At 47.9% G+C, this 15,345-nt stretch overlaps 2 protein-coding genes across 3 annotated transcripts; one reads left to right on the plus strand and one right to left on the minus strand.

Moving 5' to 3' along the window:
• Nucleotides 612-2,871, minus strand: ATP6V1G2 (ATPase H+ transporting V1 subunit G2). The gene is made up of 3 exons (XM_005696607.3): nt 2,591-2,871; nt 2,212-2,312; nt 612-1,696 (listed from the first exon to the last, which is right to left on the minus strand). The coding sequence occupies exons 1-3, from the start codon at nt 2,670-2,672 to the stop codon at nt 1,523-1,525; spliced, it is 357 nt and encodes a 118-aa protein (XP_005696664.1). The 5' UTR covers nt 2,673-2,871; the 3' UTR covers nt 612-1,522.
• Nucleotides 2,953-13,417, plus strand: NFKBIL1 (NFKB inhibitor like 1). 2 transcript variants are annotated; one of them, XM_018039265.1, is made up of 4 exons: nt 2,953-3,072; nt 4,212-4,488; nt 12,289-12,510; nt 12,638-13,417. In XM_018039265.1, the coding sequence occupies exons 2-4, from the start codon at nt 4,224-4,226 to the stop codon at nt 13,225-13,227; spliced, it is 1,077 nt and encodes a 358-aa protein (XP_017894754.1). In that variant the 5' UTR covers nt 2,953-3,072; nt 4,212-4,223; the 3' UTR covers nt 13,228-13,417. The 2 variants fall into 2 exon arrangements, with proteins under 2 accessions (XP_017894754.1, XP_005696726.2); XM_005696669.3 differs by lacking the exon at nt 2,953-3,072 and adding an exon at nt 3,633-3,811.

Here is a 15,345-nt window from a genome sequence, read left to right on the forward strand (position 1 = left end):
ATGAACAGCCCTATCATCACAGAGTTCATTTAACAGGGGAGACATGTCAAGTACGGATAAATGCTATGAAGAAAAACAAAGGAACGTTCAGTTCAGTCGCTCAGTCGTGTCCGACTCTGCGACCCCATAAACTGCAGCACGCCAGGCCTCCCTGTCCATCACCAACTCCCGGAGTCCACCCAAACCCATGTCCATTGTGTCGGTGATGCCATCCAACCATCTCATCCTCTGTCGTCCCCTTCTCCTCCTGCCCTCAATCTTTCCCAGCATCAGGGTCTTTTCAAATGAGTCAGCTCTCCGCATCAGGTGGCCAAAGTAATGTTACTACCTTTACTTTACTTTAAAAAGTAACGGCATTACAAAGTAATGCCAAAGCAATGTTACTACCCCTCAGATTTTCTCTCTAGTTACCATCTACAGTCCTCAGGTTTGCAAAGGAGGAGCCATGTGTTTCTCACTTAGGAGAAAAACTTACGTGCCATTTGCTTTTGTTTCTCCAACAAGCTTCAAAGGACATCCCTTTTGAGTGGGGAATACATAAGCAAGGAACAAAATGACTGAAAATGATAAATGAGAAGCAAAAGGAAGCTGACTCAACCCACCAGTTGATTTGCCCATAATTATTTTATTGACACTTTTATTGTTACAAAGGGAAAGTGTTGGTGATGTAAAAGGAAGGTCATGCACACAAGGGGACGCAACATCACTTTAGATCTCAGGAAGCAGTAAGCAACTGATGGTTCTTTGGGGAAATAGGAAAAGGGGGAAAACCAGTAAAGAGGAAGACCAACTTAAGAGAAACAAAAAGGCTAAAAAATGCAAACAGCTTCCTGGAACCACAATAGAGAAGCTAAATAAAGCCATCATTTCATCTTTTTAGCGATCACAAGGTCTTTGGGAAAAGAAAGATTGGAAGTACCAATTCTCTAGAGAATTAGGAGGGTCACAAGATGAATGAGTAGAATTAGAAAGCCACAGACAGAAGTGAGAAAACAGCTGTGTTTAGGTTTTGGCAGGTGAGCAGGGGGTCATTATAATATCACAGATTTGTCACTTATTGAATCCAGCTACTAGAAGCCATGCTAGGCTCTTTACAGAAGGCTTTCTAGTTAATGCAACAACAAGGTAGCATTATTTCAGCCTTACAAAGGACACGGGAGTTACAGTTTAAGTAGCTTGTCATGGTTGCCCAGCCAGCAAGTGGCAAAGTCAGGAGAGGGACCCAAGCCTGCCTGGCCCTGAAGTCAGTGTTTTCCACATCCCTACTTCTCCAAGCTACAAATTTCACAAAGGATCTGAGTGAAGGTGACTTGGCAGTTTACACGGTCCTGGTAAAAGAGCAATAAGGAGATTCTGGTCTGAGCAGGGTATGTCTAAGCTTCACAGGAGAATCATTGGATCCTGCTTCCTAGAATTTCTAGGGAATGCAAGGGAGAGAAGGATTATGGTGGAAGTTGGTTTTGACTTGAGGATTTCTTGGCAGGAGGGAACTGGGGGGAGGAGTCAGGCCCTAGGTTAGGTCCTAGGCAGCAATCCGGTAGTTGGGGTGGACCTGGGGCCTGACGTCACAGACCATGCCGAGAAGCTGGGCCAGGACACGTTCACGGTTTCTCTGCTGGGAGCTCTGCATGCCCTGCACCTGGCGCCTTGTAGCCTGCTCCACCTCAGCTGACAAGTTCCCTTGGGAGCCCATGGCCTGCAGAGTGGGAGAAAGGGTGGAAGAGAGAAAAGAAAAAGCAGAAACAGAGAAAGAAGCATCCAGGCACGTGGAAGGAAGGGTCCTGGAGCAAGGCCAGGAAGCAAGGCCCTCTCCAGAGTCATGCCCACCCTTGGAAATATCTAGATAGACACCACTCGCATCCACAGAAATATCTGGACACCAAAGAGACCAACATTATGCCCTCTCCTCTAAGATCTGACATGCAGCATCATCCTACAACAGACTGTAGGATCCTCACCATCTGTGCCCATAAAACTCTGCCCTCCACCCCAAATGTCATCATACCCTGCATAGACCTCAGCCATTCCCCCACCTGCACCAGCTACACGAGTCCTTCAAAACTCCCAAACTCTCTTACATACAACTAAGCTTGACCTCACCAGCGACCCTTGACCACCTTTTTTCTTGTGGAATCACCCTGGACACATCCCACCAGATATACCCCCCAACATGCACACTGGAGGTCCCATCTCAACTCCCCCACGACTCACTGCCTGCTGCTTGCTCTGGAATTCTTGCTCTCTCTCTCTGCGGTACTGGTCCACCTCCATTTGTGCCTCCTCCTTTGCCTGCTTCAGACGCCGGGCCTTCCCTGGAGGCAGAAGGACGGACTGAAAGTGGGGGTAGGACCCCTGCCCCATACACACACACTGTGAGAGTAGGGGGTCAGTCTCTCCCCCAAAGTTATTGCCTTCTCTCTGTCAGCCAAGAACTGGATTCTCATCACCCACCCATTTCTTCCCTCCTAAAAGCAACCGCAGCCCCCAGCTCTCTCTCCATCAGTCTTGGGTTATCCCAAGGACTCAAATGTCTGCTGTCCCTCTACCTCCAATTTTCTCTCCAGAATTCTAAGGAAAAAATGAGACTCACTCTTTCTGGCATCTGCCACCTTCTCAGCCGCCCGCTTCTCGGCTTGCAGGAGCTGCTGGATACCCTGGGATTGACTGGCCATTTCTGTTGTTAAGACCGATGTTGTTTGTTTCAGAAGCCACCAAGGTACCAGATGGCTCCCCCTCTTCCCTCTCCCCACAACGCCTAATCCTCCTTCAGCTGTTTGCTGCAGACTTTCACTCCCCCTGGGTCTTAGTGCTCCCCTTTTCGCTCAGCCTCCTTTGCCGGGTGTCTCCCCCAAACTGATCCTCCCATTGATGGCTGGTCCTCCTTTCCCACCTCTCACACTGGCAGTACTCAGAATTACCGCCTGGTGGCAGCAGAGACCAGGTCCAAAGCTGCCCGCTAACTACAGCAGGTGCAGAGCTTTCCCAGTTGGAAGAAATGGGGGGCGGCGGCCGAAAGGAGAAGAATGTTTAGGAAAGAAGGCGGCAGAGAGAGATTGAGACTGGGGTGAGGAGGTAAGGAAATTATGCGTGGTATGTTGGGAATAGAATATCTGAGCTTCTCTGAATTCTTCCAACTTCTCTTCCCCTCTTTTTTCTCCCTCCCATTTCCATCTTTTTTCGCTACATCTTTCCAGTTCCAAATTTCTCCATTCATCTCATTTGCTTTGTCCTACAGTTGTTTTCCTTGTCTTTTACTGTATTTTTCTTCTATGATCTGTCCCTTCCTTGGCCTTACTGTGGTTTGGGGTTTAGTTTTGCATTTTAACTGCGGTTTTTTTCTTGTCTTTATCTCTGTTTTCTCTCTCGTCTCATCTTTTCGTCTATCACTGAACCATCTCCTCTCTCCTCCCAGTTGAAGGAGGCGGGGTTAAACTCTCCAAGAGCCTTTGCCTCTGTTCCTTTTCCTCGCCTGTCTTCCAGACTTCCGGTTTCAGACGGACCCTTTATCTTAAGTTCCCTAGTTTCCCCCCGGAGGCTGGGCCAAGGAAACACCTCTTGCCCCCTCGGGGAGGAACGACATCCGGTAACACGCCTCACAGTTCATTTCCGCCCTTTACCTGCTTCTCGGCTTGCGCCACTTCCGTCAGTCTAGAGTGTCTCCGCCCTTCCCGCCTCCCTTCCTCCGAGCTTCTTAAACACGGGCTTCGGGCCTACTGCTCCGGGGGTACTTTGGGGGCGGGGGGGGGCAGGTCTGATGAGTAACCCCTCCCCCCAAGTCCCAGAGGGAGAAGCCTCTACATCTGTTTGCCGGGTACATTATATTCAATTTCTAGATCATTATTTGAAATTGTCTGTGACTTTTTAAAATTCAGGTATCTATTGATAAAAATTTCCCCCATCATTCTGTTTTGTATTATATAACAAAATCCTTTATGGAAATTTACCTGGGCTAATGAGCCTCTAAGTAATCATTTATCCTTTTCTCAAATTTTACATTTAAAAAAAAATGTGACCCCAGCGTCCCTCAAAATTTTTTTCAAACTTCTCGTCTGGTAAAGGGATGAGGGTTCGGATTGGCCTCATTTCTTGTTGAAAATTGTCAGAAGCAATGGGGAACCGAAGGGAGAAACAGAGAGAATGCCAGAGATGGAGGGGGAGGGACCATCCAAGGCTGGGGTCCTGACTGCTGCCTTCTTATCCTTCTTCCTCAGCCCAAGAGTTCCATGGCCTCCACTTCCCGTCGCCAACGCCGAGAGCGTCGCTTCCGTCGCTATTTGTCTGCAGGACGGCTGGTCCGGGCCCAAGCCCTCCTCCAGCGACACCCAGGCCTTGATGTAGATGCTGGGCAGCCCCCACCTCTGCACCGGGCATGCGCCCGCCACGATGCCCCTGCCCTGTGCCTTCTGCTGCGGCTTGGGGCTGACCCTGCCCACCAGGACCGCCATGGGGACACGGCGCTGCATGCCGCTGCCCGCCAGGGCCCTGATGGTGAGTCTGCCTGGTGGGGAACAAGGCCGTGAGCAACTGATGGGGTCTGAGATGAAGGCCAGTGGTAGAAGAAATTAGCTAGTTTTTTGGTCCTGGGACTCAGGGAAGTATTTGACCAAGTTGGCTTATGGCTGTCATTTATGCCTTCACATTACTGAGCTACCACTGTCTGAAGAGCCCAAGATTACCCAAACAGCAACTAGTACTCAAGCTTCACATCTCTCTAGATTGTTGTATGTTAGTTGCTCAGTAGGGTCCGACTCTTTGCAACCCATAGACTGTAGTCCACCTGGCTTCTCTGTCCATGGGATTCTCCGGGCAAGAATACTGGAGTGGGTTGCCATTCCCTTCTCCAGTGGATTTTCTTGGCCCAGGGGTCAAACCCGGGTCTCCTGCATTGCAAGCAGTTTCTATACGGTCTGAGCCACAATATCTAGGTTAGTAGCTACTTCTTTCTCTTAACTGGTTGTTTGCTTGTAGTATGAAAAGTAAGATAGAGGGTACTCTCTGCAGTTACAATGCATGGATTCAAATCCCAGCTCCACAATTAACAGCTGTGTGTTCTTGGGCAGGTAACTAAACTTTCTTGATGCTTAATTTGTCCCCGTGCAAAATTAATTAGTAGCAACCTTTGCTGTGTGCCAGGCACTTCTCACAAAGTAACTCATTTAGGGCTGCCCTGGTGGCTCAGACAGTAAAAAATCTGCCTGCAGTGAGGGAGACCTGGTTTCAATCCCTGAGTTGGGAAGATCCCCTAGAGGAGGGTATGGCAACCCACTCCAGTATTATTGCCTGGAGAATCCCCATGGACAGAAGAGCCTGGCGGGCTACAGTACATGGGGTTGCAAAGAGTCAGACACAACTGGGAGACTAAGCACATAAGCACTTCTCATGAAGCAACTCATTTAATCCTCACAACTACCCTGTGAAGATATAAGCACTAACATCAACCTTCACTTCTCAGATAAGGAAACAGCACAGAGAAGTAATTTGCCAAAGTCAAACAACTGTTAAGTGGTAGAGCAAGGATTGTATCCCAGCAGCCTAACTAGATAGTCTCTGCTCTGTGGTACTTTGTAGAATTACACAGTGATAACACCTGTGTTCAAAGCACCCATGTTGTGACAGATGTTTTTAGCATCAACTGACACAGTACACAATGAAGCACCCAGCACGTGATAGCTCAGTTCAGTCGCTCAGTCGTGTCCGACTCTTTGCAACTCCATGAATCACAGCACGCCAGGCCTCCCTGTCCATCAACTCCCGGAGTTCACTCAAACTCACGTCCATCGAGTCAGTGATGCCATCCAGCCATCTCATCCTCTGTCGTCCCTTTCTCCTCCTGCTCCCAATCCTTCCCAGCATCAGAGTCTTTTCCAATGAGTCAGCTCTTCGCATGAGGTGGCCAAAGTATTGGAGTTTCAGCTGCAACATCAGTCCTTCCAGTGAACCCCCAGGACTGGTCTCCTTTAGGATGGACTGGTTGGATCTCCTTGCAATCCAAGGGACTCTCAAGAGTCTTCTCCAGCACCACAGTTCAAAAGCACCAATTCTTCGGCGCTCAGCTTTCTTCACAGTCCAACTCTCACATCCATACATGACCACTGGAAAAACCATAGCCTTGACTAAACAGACCTTTGTTGGCAAAGTAATGTGTCTGCTTTTTAATATGCTGTCTAGGTTGGTCATAACTTTCCTTCCAATGAGTAAGCATCTTTTAATTTCATGGCTTCAGTCACCATCTGCAGTGATTTTGGAGCTCAAAAAAATAAAGTCTGCCACTTTCCACTGTTTCCCCATCTATTTGCCATGAAGTGATGGAACTGGATGCCATGATCTTAGTTTTCTGAATGTTGAGTTTTAAGCCAACTTTTTCACTCACCTCTTTCACTTTCTTCAAGAAGCTCTTTAGCTCTTCTTCACTTTCTGCCATAAGGGTGGTGTCATCTGCATGCCTGAGGTTATTGCTATTTCTCCCGGCAATCTTGATTCCAGCTTGTGCTTCATCCAGCCCAGCATTTCTCATGATGTACTCTACATGTAAGTTGAATAAGCAGGGTGACAATCTATAGCCTTGACATACTCCTTTTCCTGTTTGGAACCAGTGTGTTGTTCCATGTCCATTTCTAACTGTTGCTTCCTGACCTGCATACAGATTTCTCAGGAGGCAGGTCAGGTGGTCTGGTACTCCCATCTCTTTGAGAATTTGCCACAGTTTGTTGTGATCAGCACATGATAAGCACTCTAGATACTGGCCATTGTTCCTGTGGGTATTAATAGATCCATACTCCTTTACGCACAGTTCTGAAACTCAGAAACACTCTAAGAACCATATTTTTTCATCAGCTTGCCACCAAACTCATTTGGTGACAAAAACCTAACCTAACCTGAAGCTAAGCTATTTATGATATGCTGTTATCCTACTGATGTCAATATTCATCCATTTCACTGCAGAAACATTCACATGTTTGGTTATCAGGGCTAGCCATGCTCTCCCGGACTACCTGATATACAGTGTACCATTGTCTCTTGGTATCTGAGAGGGATTGGTTCTAGAACCCCCCACTCCCAGGATACCCAAATCCGCAGGTGCTCAAGTCCCTTTTATGAAATGGTGTGATGTTTGCATATAACCCATGTACTATATTCCTGTAGATTACTTAAAATACTTAATCCAATGAAAATGTTATGTAGATAGTTGCAGGCAAACTGCAAATTCAAGTTTTGGCTTATAGAACTTTATGGAATTTTTTTTTTCCCCCTGAATATTTTAGGTCTGTGGTTGGTTGACTCTGCAGATGTGGAACCTGAGGCTATGGAGGGTCAACTATATGTACTTTCAGACCAGCTCTTATCAAATCTCCCAAATATCTGCATTCTGGAAAGCCTTTGATATTGATGGGGGCTTGTTGATACTGTAGTGGCAGTGGAGGCAGCTCAGAAGAGATGCAGCTCTCCCTAAGAAAATAACAGGTGAAACGCCATTTCCCCTTTTAGAGACTTTCCTTCTAGAGTAAGAACGTTAGATGAAAATCTCTTGGTGGATGAGCAATCTGAACTCAGTTTGATTGCTATTGTCATCCCCCCCAGCTCCCCAAGAATGTACAGGAACCTCACCTACACCCCGAAACCTCCCCCATGTAGTCAAAAATCCCCTATTGTTTAGTTCCCCTAACATAGTGAGATAGGCTGACCTATTCAGATATTTTTTAAACTTAGAACAAAGAGACGAGGTTTACAAAGTGTAGGCACCCAACTTGACAGTTGATACTGTATATGACAACGGAGCAGAATGCCCCCAGGCAGACCTCAGACCCCGTTAAGTCCCAGCCCTGCCGCTTAATGGGCTGTGTGTCAAGCCCTCTCCAGTTTAGCCTGCGTGAACCTAATTTGCTTCTCTAGAATGGAGGTTGTGGCGAGTGAGGCAAGCACTTGGTGCAGTTTTGGTATTCACTAGATGATAAATAGGGCTTCCCTAGCGGTCAGCAGTAAAGAATCCACCTGCAGTACAGGAGATGTGGGTTCGATCCGTGGGATCGGGAGGATTCCCTGGAGAAGGAAATGGCAACCCACTTCAGTATTCTCCAGAAAGTCCTACAGACACAGGAGCCTGGCGGGTTAGAGTCCATGGGGTCACAAAAAGTCAGATACAACTTAGTGACTAAACAACAGCAAAAGATGAGAAGTGCTGTTATTTTTATTCTTTTATTACTCGGTTAAGGCTTCGTTAGTGACAGAAATGTCTTTTATGGTAGGTGCTTCCTTCACTGTATTGAATTCTAAGAAGCATGTGAGGTTGATATTATGGTTCCATTTTAGGAGGAGGAAAACAGGGCCCAGAAACTTCAGGACCTTGCTGAAATTTCACCTACACTCAGGTCACTTCCAGGCCCTCTCAGGCTTTCCTTCCTCCTGGTCCCCTGCCATCCTTACCACCAGGTGGCCTTCTAACTCCTTGGTAGGAAGGCCCATCTCTAGGGACCATTCTGCCTTAAAATCCAGGTATTTTCTTTGAACAGGTGAAATGACCCAGAATCTTCTGGGGGAGGGTAGATTTCCCTTCAGTTCCCATGGTGGGTCCAAGGGATGTGTCAGTTCGTTCTGGGCTGGGCTGGGTTGTCACACCCAGTGAGATGCCAGTAAACGGCCACTACCTTTGAGGCTTTTGGTAACACTTCCTAGGGAGGTGGTCTTAGCTGTCAGAGACCCTGTATAAACATACCTTAATCCAACAATAGCCATTCTCTGCCTTCAGCAAGAATGAGTGAACAATGACAAACAGGGTCGTTTTGTCACCATCTTTGCAAAAAGAATAAGTCCAAAGCCAGCTTGATTTTTTTGTTTTTATTTCCTTAGTGTAGCATTCACTGCACCTCTGCCCTGTGCCAGCACAGTATGAGACATTTCCCATCCATTACCCACTTTGATCTGCTCAGTAGAAGTAGGCTGTGGCCCTGCTTTACAGATGACTGGGCCATCCGGTTTACGTTCCTTTTGCCTTTCCAACTTAACCTCCCACGGCACACCCACAAACCTGAGACTCCTGCTCCATGACTGTCTTCAGTGACCCCGAGCCTGTTTTCAACAAGCAGGTCTGTCTTTTATCTGCCTCTTGCCTGTCGCCTTCCTGCCCGCCCTAGTAAGTTTTCCACCTTGCTAAGTTATTCTCCCTTCACAACCCAGTGTAGGCCCCCACCTCCTGCTAGAAGCCCTCTCCTACCAGCCCGCCCACTGTTACCTTTTCTTCCTCTGCATCTCAATCATCACTGAATATAAACTTCTGATCTGGCATTTTTTTTAAGTGTTCTGTACCAATTAGTATCAACATCTCATTAAGACAGAAATCGTGTCTCATTTTGGGGTGAAGAACAGTGCTTCCATCACTAAGATGAAGTACGTGTTTACACCACAAAGCTTTTTTTCACATTTATTTTTCCCAGTATAAAAGTACAACATATGAATTACAAAACATTGGGAAAAGTTGATCCGTACTGTTAAATTGTCAGTAAATTTGGTGTTTCAAATAACTGAAGAGGGTGGTGGTGAACTATTTAATAAATGATACCAGACCATTTGTCTTCTCTGGAGAAAAATAGTCTTACCTTACACCTGACTCAAAAATAAATTGCAGCAGATTAAACATCTAAATGCGACAGGAAAGTCTCAAATTCACGAAAGGGTTTTCTCTGGGGAGATAAAACCCAGAAGACAGTATCAAAGAAAACTTTAGTTTTATCTCTGATGGTTTTTTTTTTAATAAAATTATGTTGCAAAAATGAAAATACATTAACATACCTTGTGGTAGGAATAGGTTGCTTATCATATGTACTTGGTACTTTTTTCCTTTTTTGAAAAACAAATTTTTTTTCTAGGAATAAATATAGTAGGAAAAAACACAAGGGCATAATCTTGGAGTGGAGAAAAACCCTTCTAAGAATGAAATAAAAGTCAAAATCTGTAAGTTGAAAATAGACACAGATTTAATGACAAAAACTTTGAAAAGATAGAGGAAAATATTTACAGTATATGTGAAATAAACACAAAGGATGGGTATCCATATTATATAAATAACTCTCATATCTATCTGTATATTATCCAAGGGAAAAGTAGACAAAGAATATGAATATGAAAAACTTTCATTAATAAAGTCATTTTTTTTAATCTATCAGATGGGCAAAATTTAAAGGGTTGGTGATATTCAGATTTGATGAAGGACTTCACAGACACTCATATTCTTTTTTAAAATACTTTGATAATTACCTAGTTTATTTCAAGAATAATTGAATAATATTCCTTATCGTATATAAAAAGTTTCCTAAAAGTGATAAAACTATAATTTCATTAGGCACTCCTATTTTCTTGATGGGGTGTACCTTGGCACAAATTTTTTTGAAAGCAGTTTGGCAAAATTGCACATTTTGTTTGACTCAGAAATTCCCCTTCTGAGAATCTACCCCACAGAAGTAGTGTAAGGAGTCCACAAACACATATGTATAAGACTGATCATTTTTGGAAACAAAGTCTTTCTATTGGGGGTGGGAAGATTTGTTTCATACACACAATGGAACACTACACAGTCACAAAAAAGAATGAGGTAGTCTATGTATACTCCTGTGGAAATTATAAATGAACTGCTAAATGAAAAAAGCAAGTTACCAAACAACATGTAACTCTTGAAAAGAAATTGTCGTGCATATGTGTTTATATACACCAAGACACGACTGAAAAGGGACCACACCTAGCTGTTAACAGTGGTTAAGTTTGTTCTTCAATCTTTAAAAAGAAAAGAAAATTTCATATTAATTATGTCCTTTTCACATTAAAATATCAGGTACAACTTGGAGGGAAAGCTACTCATAGTCTACCACCCTGAAACTAGAATTTTCACATATTTCTTTCCAATGCTTTTTTCAACCATTGATTTGGTCTCTTTTTTCACACAATTGTGATTGGATCCTATATACAGTTTTGCAGCCTGCTTTTTCCCCACACCAACATAATCTTTAGTGGCTATTTAATATGCTGTACCAGATTTTACTCATAGTGTTTTATAGTTGGAGGCCTTACCCCTTCAAACCTATGAATTTAAAAACCTCCCCTGCAGACCTGAGCACCCACCCACCCTCACACCTGCAAATAAGCTGTTGAAAGACAAGGCCAGTTGCTGGGTGGGACAGGTTGGGAGGGCTTGTGACAGGTCACATCAGTACTAAAGAGAAGTTCCCCCACCCCCCCATCCTGATGTGGTTTGCGTTGAGTGACACTCAAGTGTGCCAGGAGATGGGTGGGGGGCAGTGGGCCTTGGCCAGCCAAGGCTGGACCCATTCTCTCTTGTGCCTTCCTGGTATTGACAGGACAGCCCGCCCTTTGTCCCATCGTTTTGCCAGGCAGCCAGTATGTTCTAGCATCAGTGAATAAAGATTGAAAGACTGCTGGCCCACTTCCTCCTGCCCTAGGGAGAAAAAGTAGGTCTACAGGAAGAGAGGGCGCCTCATTCACCTTCCTCTGTCCTGGGAGTGCAGGGGGTGTTGGTGGCTGTGGCAGGGGGCACTGGTAGGTGCAGTGTTGGCACTCAGCTGATAATGGACCAGGTGCGTTGAGGTCAGGACTCAGGAAGAGGGGAGCTCGGGCATGTCAGTCCCTTTCCTGGTTTCCCCCAGCCTCCTGTCAGCTAGGTTGGGAGCATCTGTCTCAACCCCTTTCCCCTGCCTTAGGTCAGCAGTCATTTGGAAAGACTTTGCCTTGCTGCTAGGAACATCAGTGGCTTAAATTCATTACTGGACTACCTCTCTATTACCCTCTCAGCATCCCCTGGCTAAGGCTGGCTGAGAGAAATTTCCCTGAGAATATTTATTTTTCTCAGTTTATTGAAAAGTGATATAAAAAGAAAAATATTATGTATTTGTATATTTATAATGGTACAGATCAGGGTGTTCAGGTATTCTATATAGGATATAGTTTTGGATGAGGAACACAATAAAAAGTATAAAGTAACTATTTTTCAAGCCAAAAAATGGAATATATAGGCAAAGGGAGGCAAGCTAGAAAATATCATTTGATGTAGTGGAGCTCCCAGGACACCAAATTGGTCTGCAAAGACAGAATATTTTAAACTACCACAGTTACTCATGAGGTAAAGTATCAATAAGTATTTGTCAGTGAGGACGATTGCATAGTACCCAGGAGGCATCCGTGTGGGCAACCCTTCCATTGTTCTAAGACCAAGGGAGTGAATGACCTGCCGGATTCAAGATGGCGGCCCTCCTAGCTAATTTGTGCTCGCTGCTCTCCCGTCAACAGCCTACACGGATTTCTTCCTGCCACTGCTGAGTCGCTGTCCTTCTGCCATGGGAATAAAGAATAAGGATGGGGAGACCCCAGGGCAGATTCTGGGCTGGGGACCCCCCTGGGATTCTGCTGAGGAGGAGGAGGAAGATGAGGCCTCTAAGGAACGGGAATGGAGACAGAAGCTGCAGGGAGAGCTGGAGGACGAGTGGCAGGAGGTCATCGGGAGATTTGAAGGTAAGGATGCCATTTCCATCCACAGCCGCCCTTCTTCCCCACTGGCTTCTTGTGCTCCCTTCTCCCGTGCTGCCCATCACCTCCTCACGGCCTCTCCGAGACCACCCCCACCTGCCCTCCCAAACAGATGATGCTTCCCATGAGACCCAGGAGCCCGAGTCCTTCTCAGCCTGGTCAGATCGCATGGCCCGGGAACATGCCCAGAAGCGCCAGCAGCAGCGGCGTGAGGCAGAGGGAGCCTGCCGACCCCCACGGGCCGAGGGCTCCGGGCACAGCTGGCGGCAGCAGGAGGAGGAGCAGCGGCTCTTTCGAGAGCGAGCCCGGGCCAAGGAGGAGGAACTGCGTGAGAGCCGAGCTCGGAGGGCGCAGGAGGCGCTCGGGGATCGCGCTCCGGAGCCGGCCAGAGCCGGGCCCCGGGCAGAGCACCCCAGAGGCGCAGGGCGGGGCAGACTTTGGCGCTTCGGTGATGTGCCTTGGCCCTGCCCTGGGGGAGGGGACCCAGAAGCCATGGCTGCAGCACTGGTGGCCAGGGGTCCCCCCTTGGAGGAACAGGGGGCTCTCAGGAGGTACTTGAGGGTCCAGCAGGTCCGCTGGCACCCTGACCGCTTCCTGCAGCGATTCCGAAGCCAGATTGAGACCTGGGAGCTGGGCCGAGTGATGGGAGCCGTGACAGCCCTTTCTCAGGCCCTGAATCGCCACGCAGAGGCCCTCAAGTGACTGAGGGGAGAACGAGAAACTGCAGGAAGGGCAAGACAGTAGGAAGGTTAAGGTCAGGAGGCCAGTACCGAAGGGCAGAGGATATGGGGTGGGAGCAAAACTTGTAATGAGTGGGGGTGGGGGGATGCGGGCCACCACCCTGCTCCTTGACTCTGCCATTTCCTAATAAGACCTGGTTCCACATTGCACACCCGGTGTCTCCTCTGCCTTTTTCCATCACTGTGGTTTTCATCACCCATGACTTCTCATTTCCCACTCCACATGCCAAAACCTGCAGCTCCTATACCCCTGCACCATGCAGGCGCATACTGACTGGTGCCCTCTGCTGCAGACTAGAAGCCCCCTGCCCACCCATAAGGGTGGCGCTAAGAGGACCCAGCTTGTCTGCCCTCCAGTCTCTCCCCTTCATATGCTGGGCTCCTCTCCACTGTTCAGTCAGCAGTTGGAGGAATAGATGTGAACAGAGGCAAAAAGGGGAACAAAGCTAGTTTCCCTCCCCTCCCCAGCCAGAACCACATCCTCCTCCCCACTTAACACCCTCTTCCCCTAACACAGGGCTTTCCCTCTGCTGAGTCACTGAATGATCTGAATTGGGGGCACCTGGAGCTGGGGGACAATGAGAATGTGGTGGGAGGATGGGGGGTAGAAGCAGAGAGAAGAAGGGAAGAGCCCTTGTGGGGGAGTGGAATTTCAGCTACTAAAATTAGGAGCAGGGGAAGGAGGCGGAAAGAGCCAAATTATGTAACCTGGGTTGTCTGTTCTTGGGCAACCAGAGATCCACACCCGAGGCCATCAGTCCCGGGCTTCTCAGTCCTGACTCTCCTCCTCCAGGGCTCCAGTTCTCAACTCCTCCAGCCACCTTCTGCCCCCATCCCAAACCTGGGCTCCATCTCTGGGCAGCCCAGTCTTGGCCTTCCAGATAAACATCCCCTTTTACTGAGGTTAAGGAAAAGGTCCTGGCAGGTGGTGGGAGAGGGTCTAGGGTTCCTAAGGTGGGAGGGTAGTGGGAGTACCATCTCTTCCACTCTTCAAACTCAGTCCCCTCTTCAGCTCCCTTGAACGAGGGTAGGAAGTTGCAGACAGCTCCGCACCCTACACCACCGGTGGAATCCCACAGTACTGGCAGGACACAGCAGGAACTCAGGGGCAGGACTCAGGAGAATATGGGCATGCGCCGGCACGTGCGCAGTCCACACATGTCTGCACCAGAGAATGTTGTGAATCAGAACTTATTTTTCAGGTTTGGAATGGAATGCCGGTCTACACAGGAGAATCCCAGGTGTGGAAGCAGAGGGCGATGGGGGATGGGGAGGGGAAGTCTCTGGAAGCATGGGCACACGAGGTGGGTGTGAGACCCTTGGAGAAGACAGAGAGCCAACAGACCCCAGGTCTCCCAGGACCTGGCAGATGTTCAGGGGGCAGGAGGAGGGAGGGCTGATGAGAAAGATCCTGTGAGAGGAAGCTGCCGTGATTCAGAGAAGAGACTGAGCTGTTAGCAGCCCAAGCGTCCGGTTCCTCTCACAGGCCGGAGACTTCGGAAGTAGCATGCAAAGAGCTCAAGTTCGAAGTGGCGGGGGTGGAGTTGGGGTTAGGATCTTTAAGCTGGGGCTTGAGAAGTGAGCAACAGAAAACTCTGGTGTCCAGATTTGTTCCTTCACCCAGGAGACAGTCTGGTTTTTAAGCACATCATTGGCCCCTCTGTGCGAGTCACATAAAACCCAAGCAAAGTAAGTCCCACTCTCTGGCCCCCCGACCTCCCTCTTTTCAACGTCTCTCCTGGGTGTCTGGCCCCCAGCCCGGTTGGGGGTTCCCCTGAGATGAGGGCTGTTCACTTTCTCTGACCACACGGTTTCCGCTTCTGTGTCTCTTATTTCCTAAGCTGATAAAAATACTGAGCCCTAGAGGCCCTGGCTTCCTCTGACCCCCTGGGGCCAGGAGGCAGGCATCCTGTCTTCCACAGTTGGGGTGGGGAGGGGAAGCAGGGATCCCCAAGGGGTGACTCAGAGCCTTCCGTGCAACTCTGGGGACATGGACGTGTGCAGCCTTGCTCTAGAGCTGGAACGAGAAATTGCTTCTCAGTGGAGTGTGCATTGGGGCTCAGTTAGAGACATGGGGTTG

Source organism: Capra hircus, chromosome 23 (assembly GCF_001704415.2).
Source record: "Capra hircus breed San Clemente chromosome 23, ASM170441v1, whole genome shotgun sequence".
Classification (NCBI taxonomy): Eukaryota; Metazoa; Chordata; class Mammalia; order Artiodactyla; family Bovidae; genus Capra; species Capra hircus.

Excerpts from the sequence above, each read along its gene's own strand:
- ATP6V1G2 (XM_005696607.3), bottom strand. The coding sequence starts at position 2,672 with ATGGCCAGTCAATCCCAGGGTATCCAGCAGCTCCTGCAAGCCGAGAAG. Across the intron at positions 2,313-2,590 it reads GGTGGCAGATGCCAGAAAGA|GGAAGGCCCGGCGTCTGAAG; the intron begins GTGAGTCTCATT and ends TTCTGCCTCCAG. Across the intron at positions 1,697-2,211 it reads TCCAGAGCAAGCAGCAGGCA|GCCATGGGCTCCCAAGGGAA; the intron begins GTGAGTCGTGGG and ends CCCACTCTGCAG.
- NFKBIL1 (XM_005696669.3), top strand. The coding sequence starts at position 3,755 with ATGAGTAACCCCTCCCCCCAAGTCCCAGAGGGAGAAGCCTCTACATCT. Across the intron at positions 4,489-12,288 it reads TGCCCGCCAGGGCCCTGATG|CCTACACGGATTTCTTCCTG; the intron begins GTGAGTCTGCCT and ends TCCCGTCAACAG. Across the intron at positions 12,511-12,637 it reads GGTCATCGGGAGATTTGAAG|ATGATGCTTCCCATGAGACC; the intron begins GTAAGGATGCCA and ends CCTCCCAAACAG.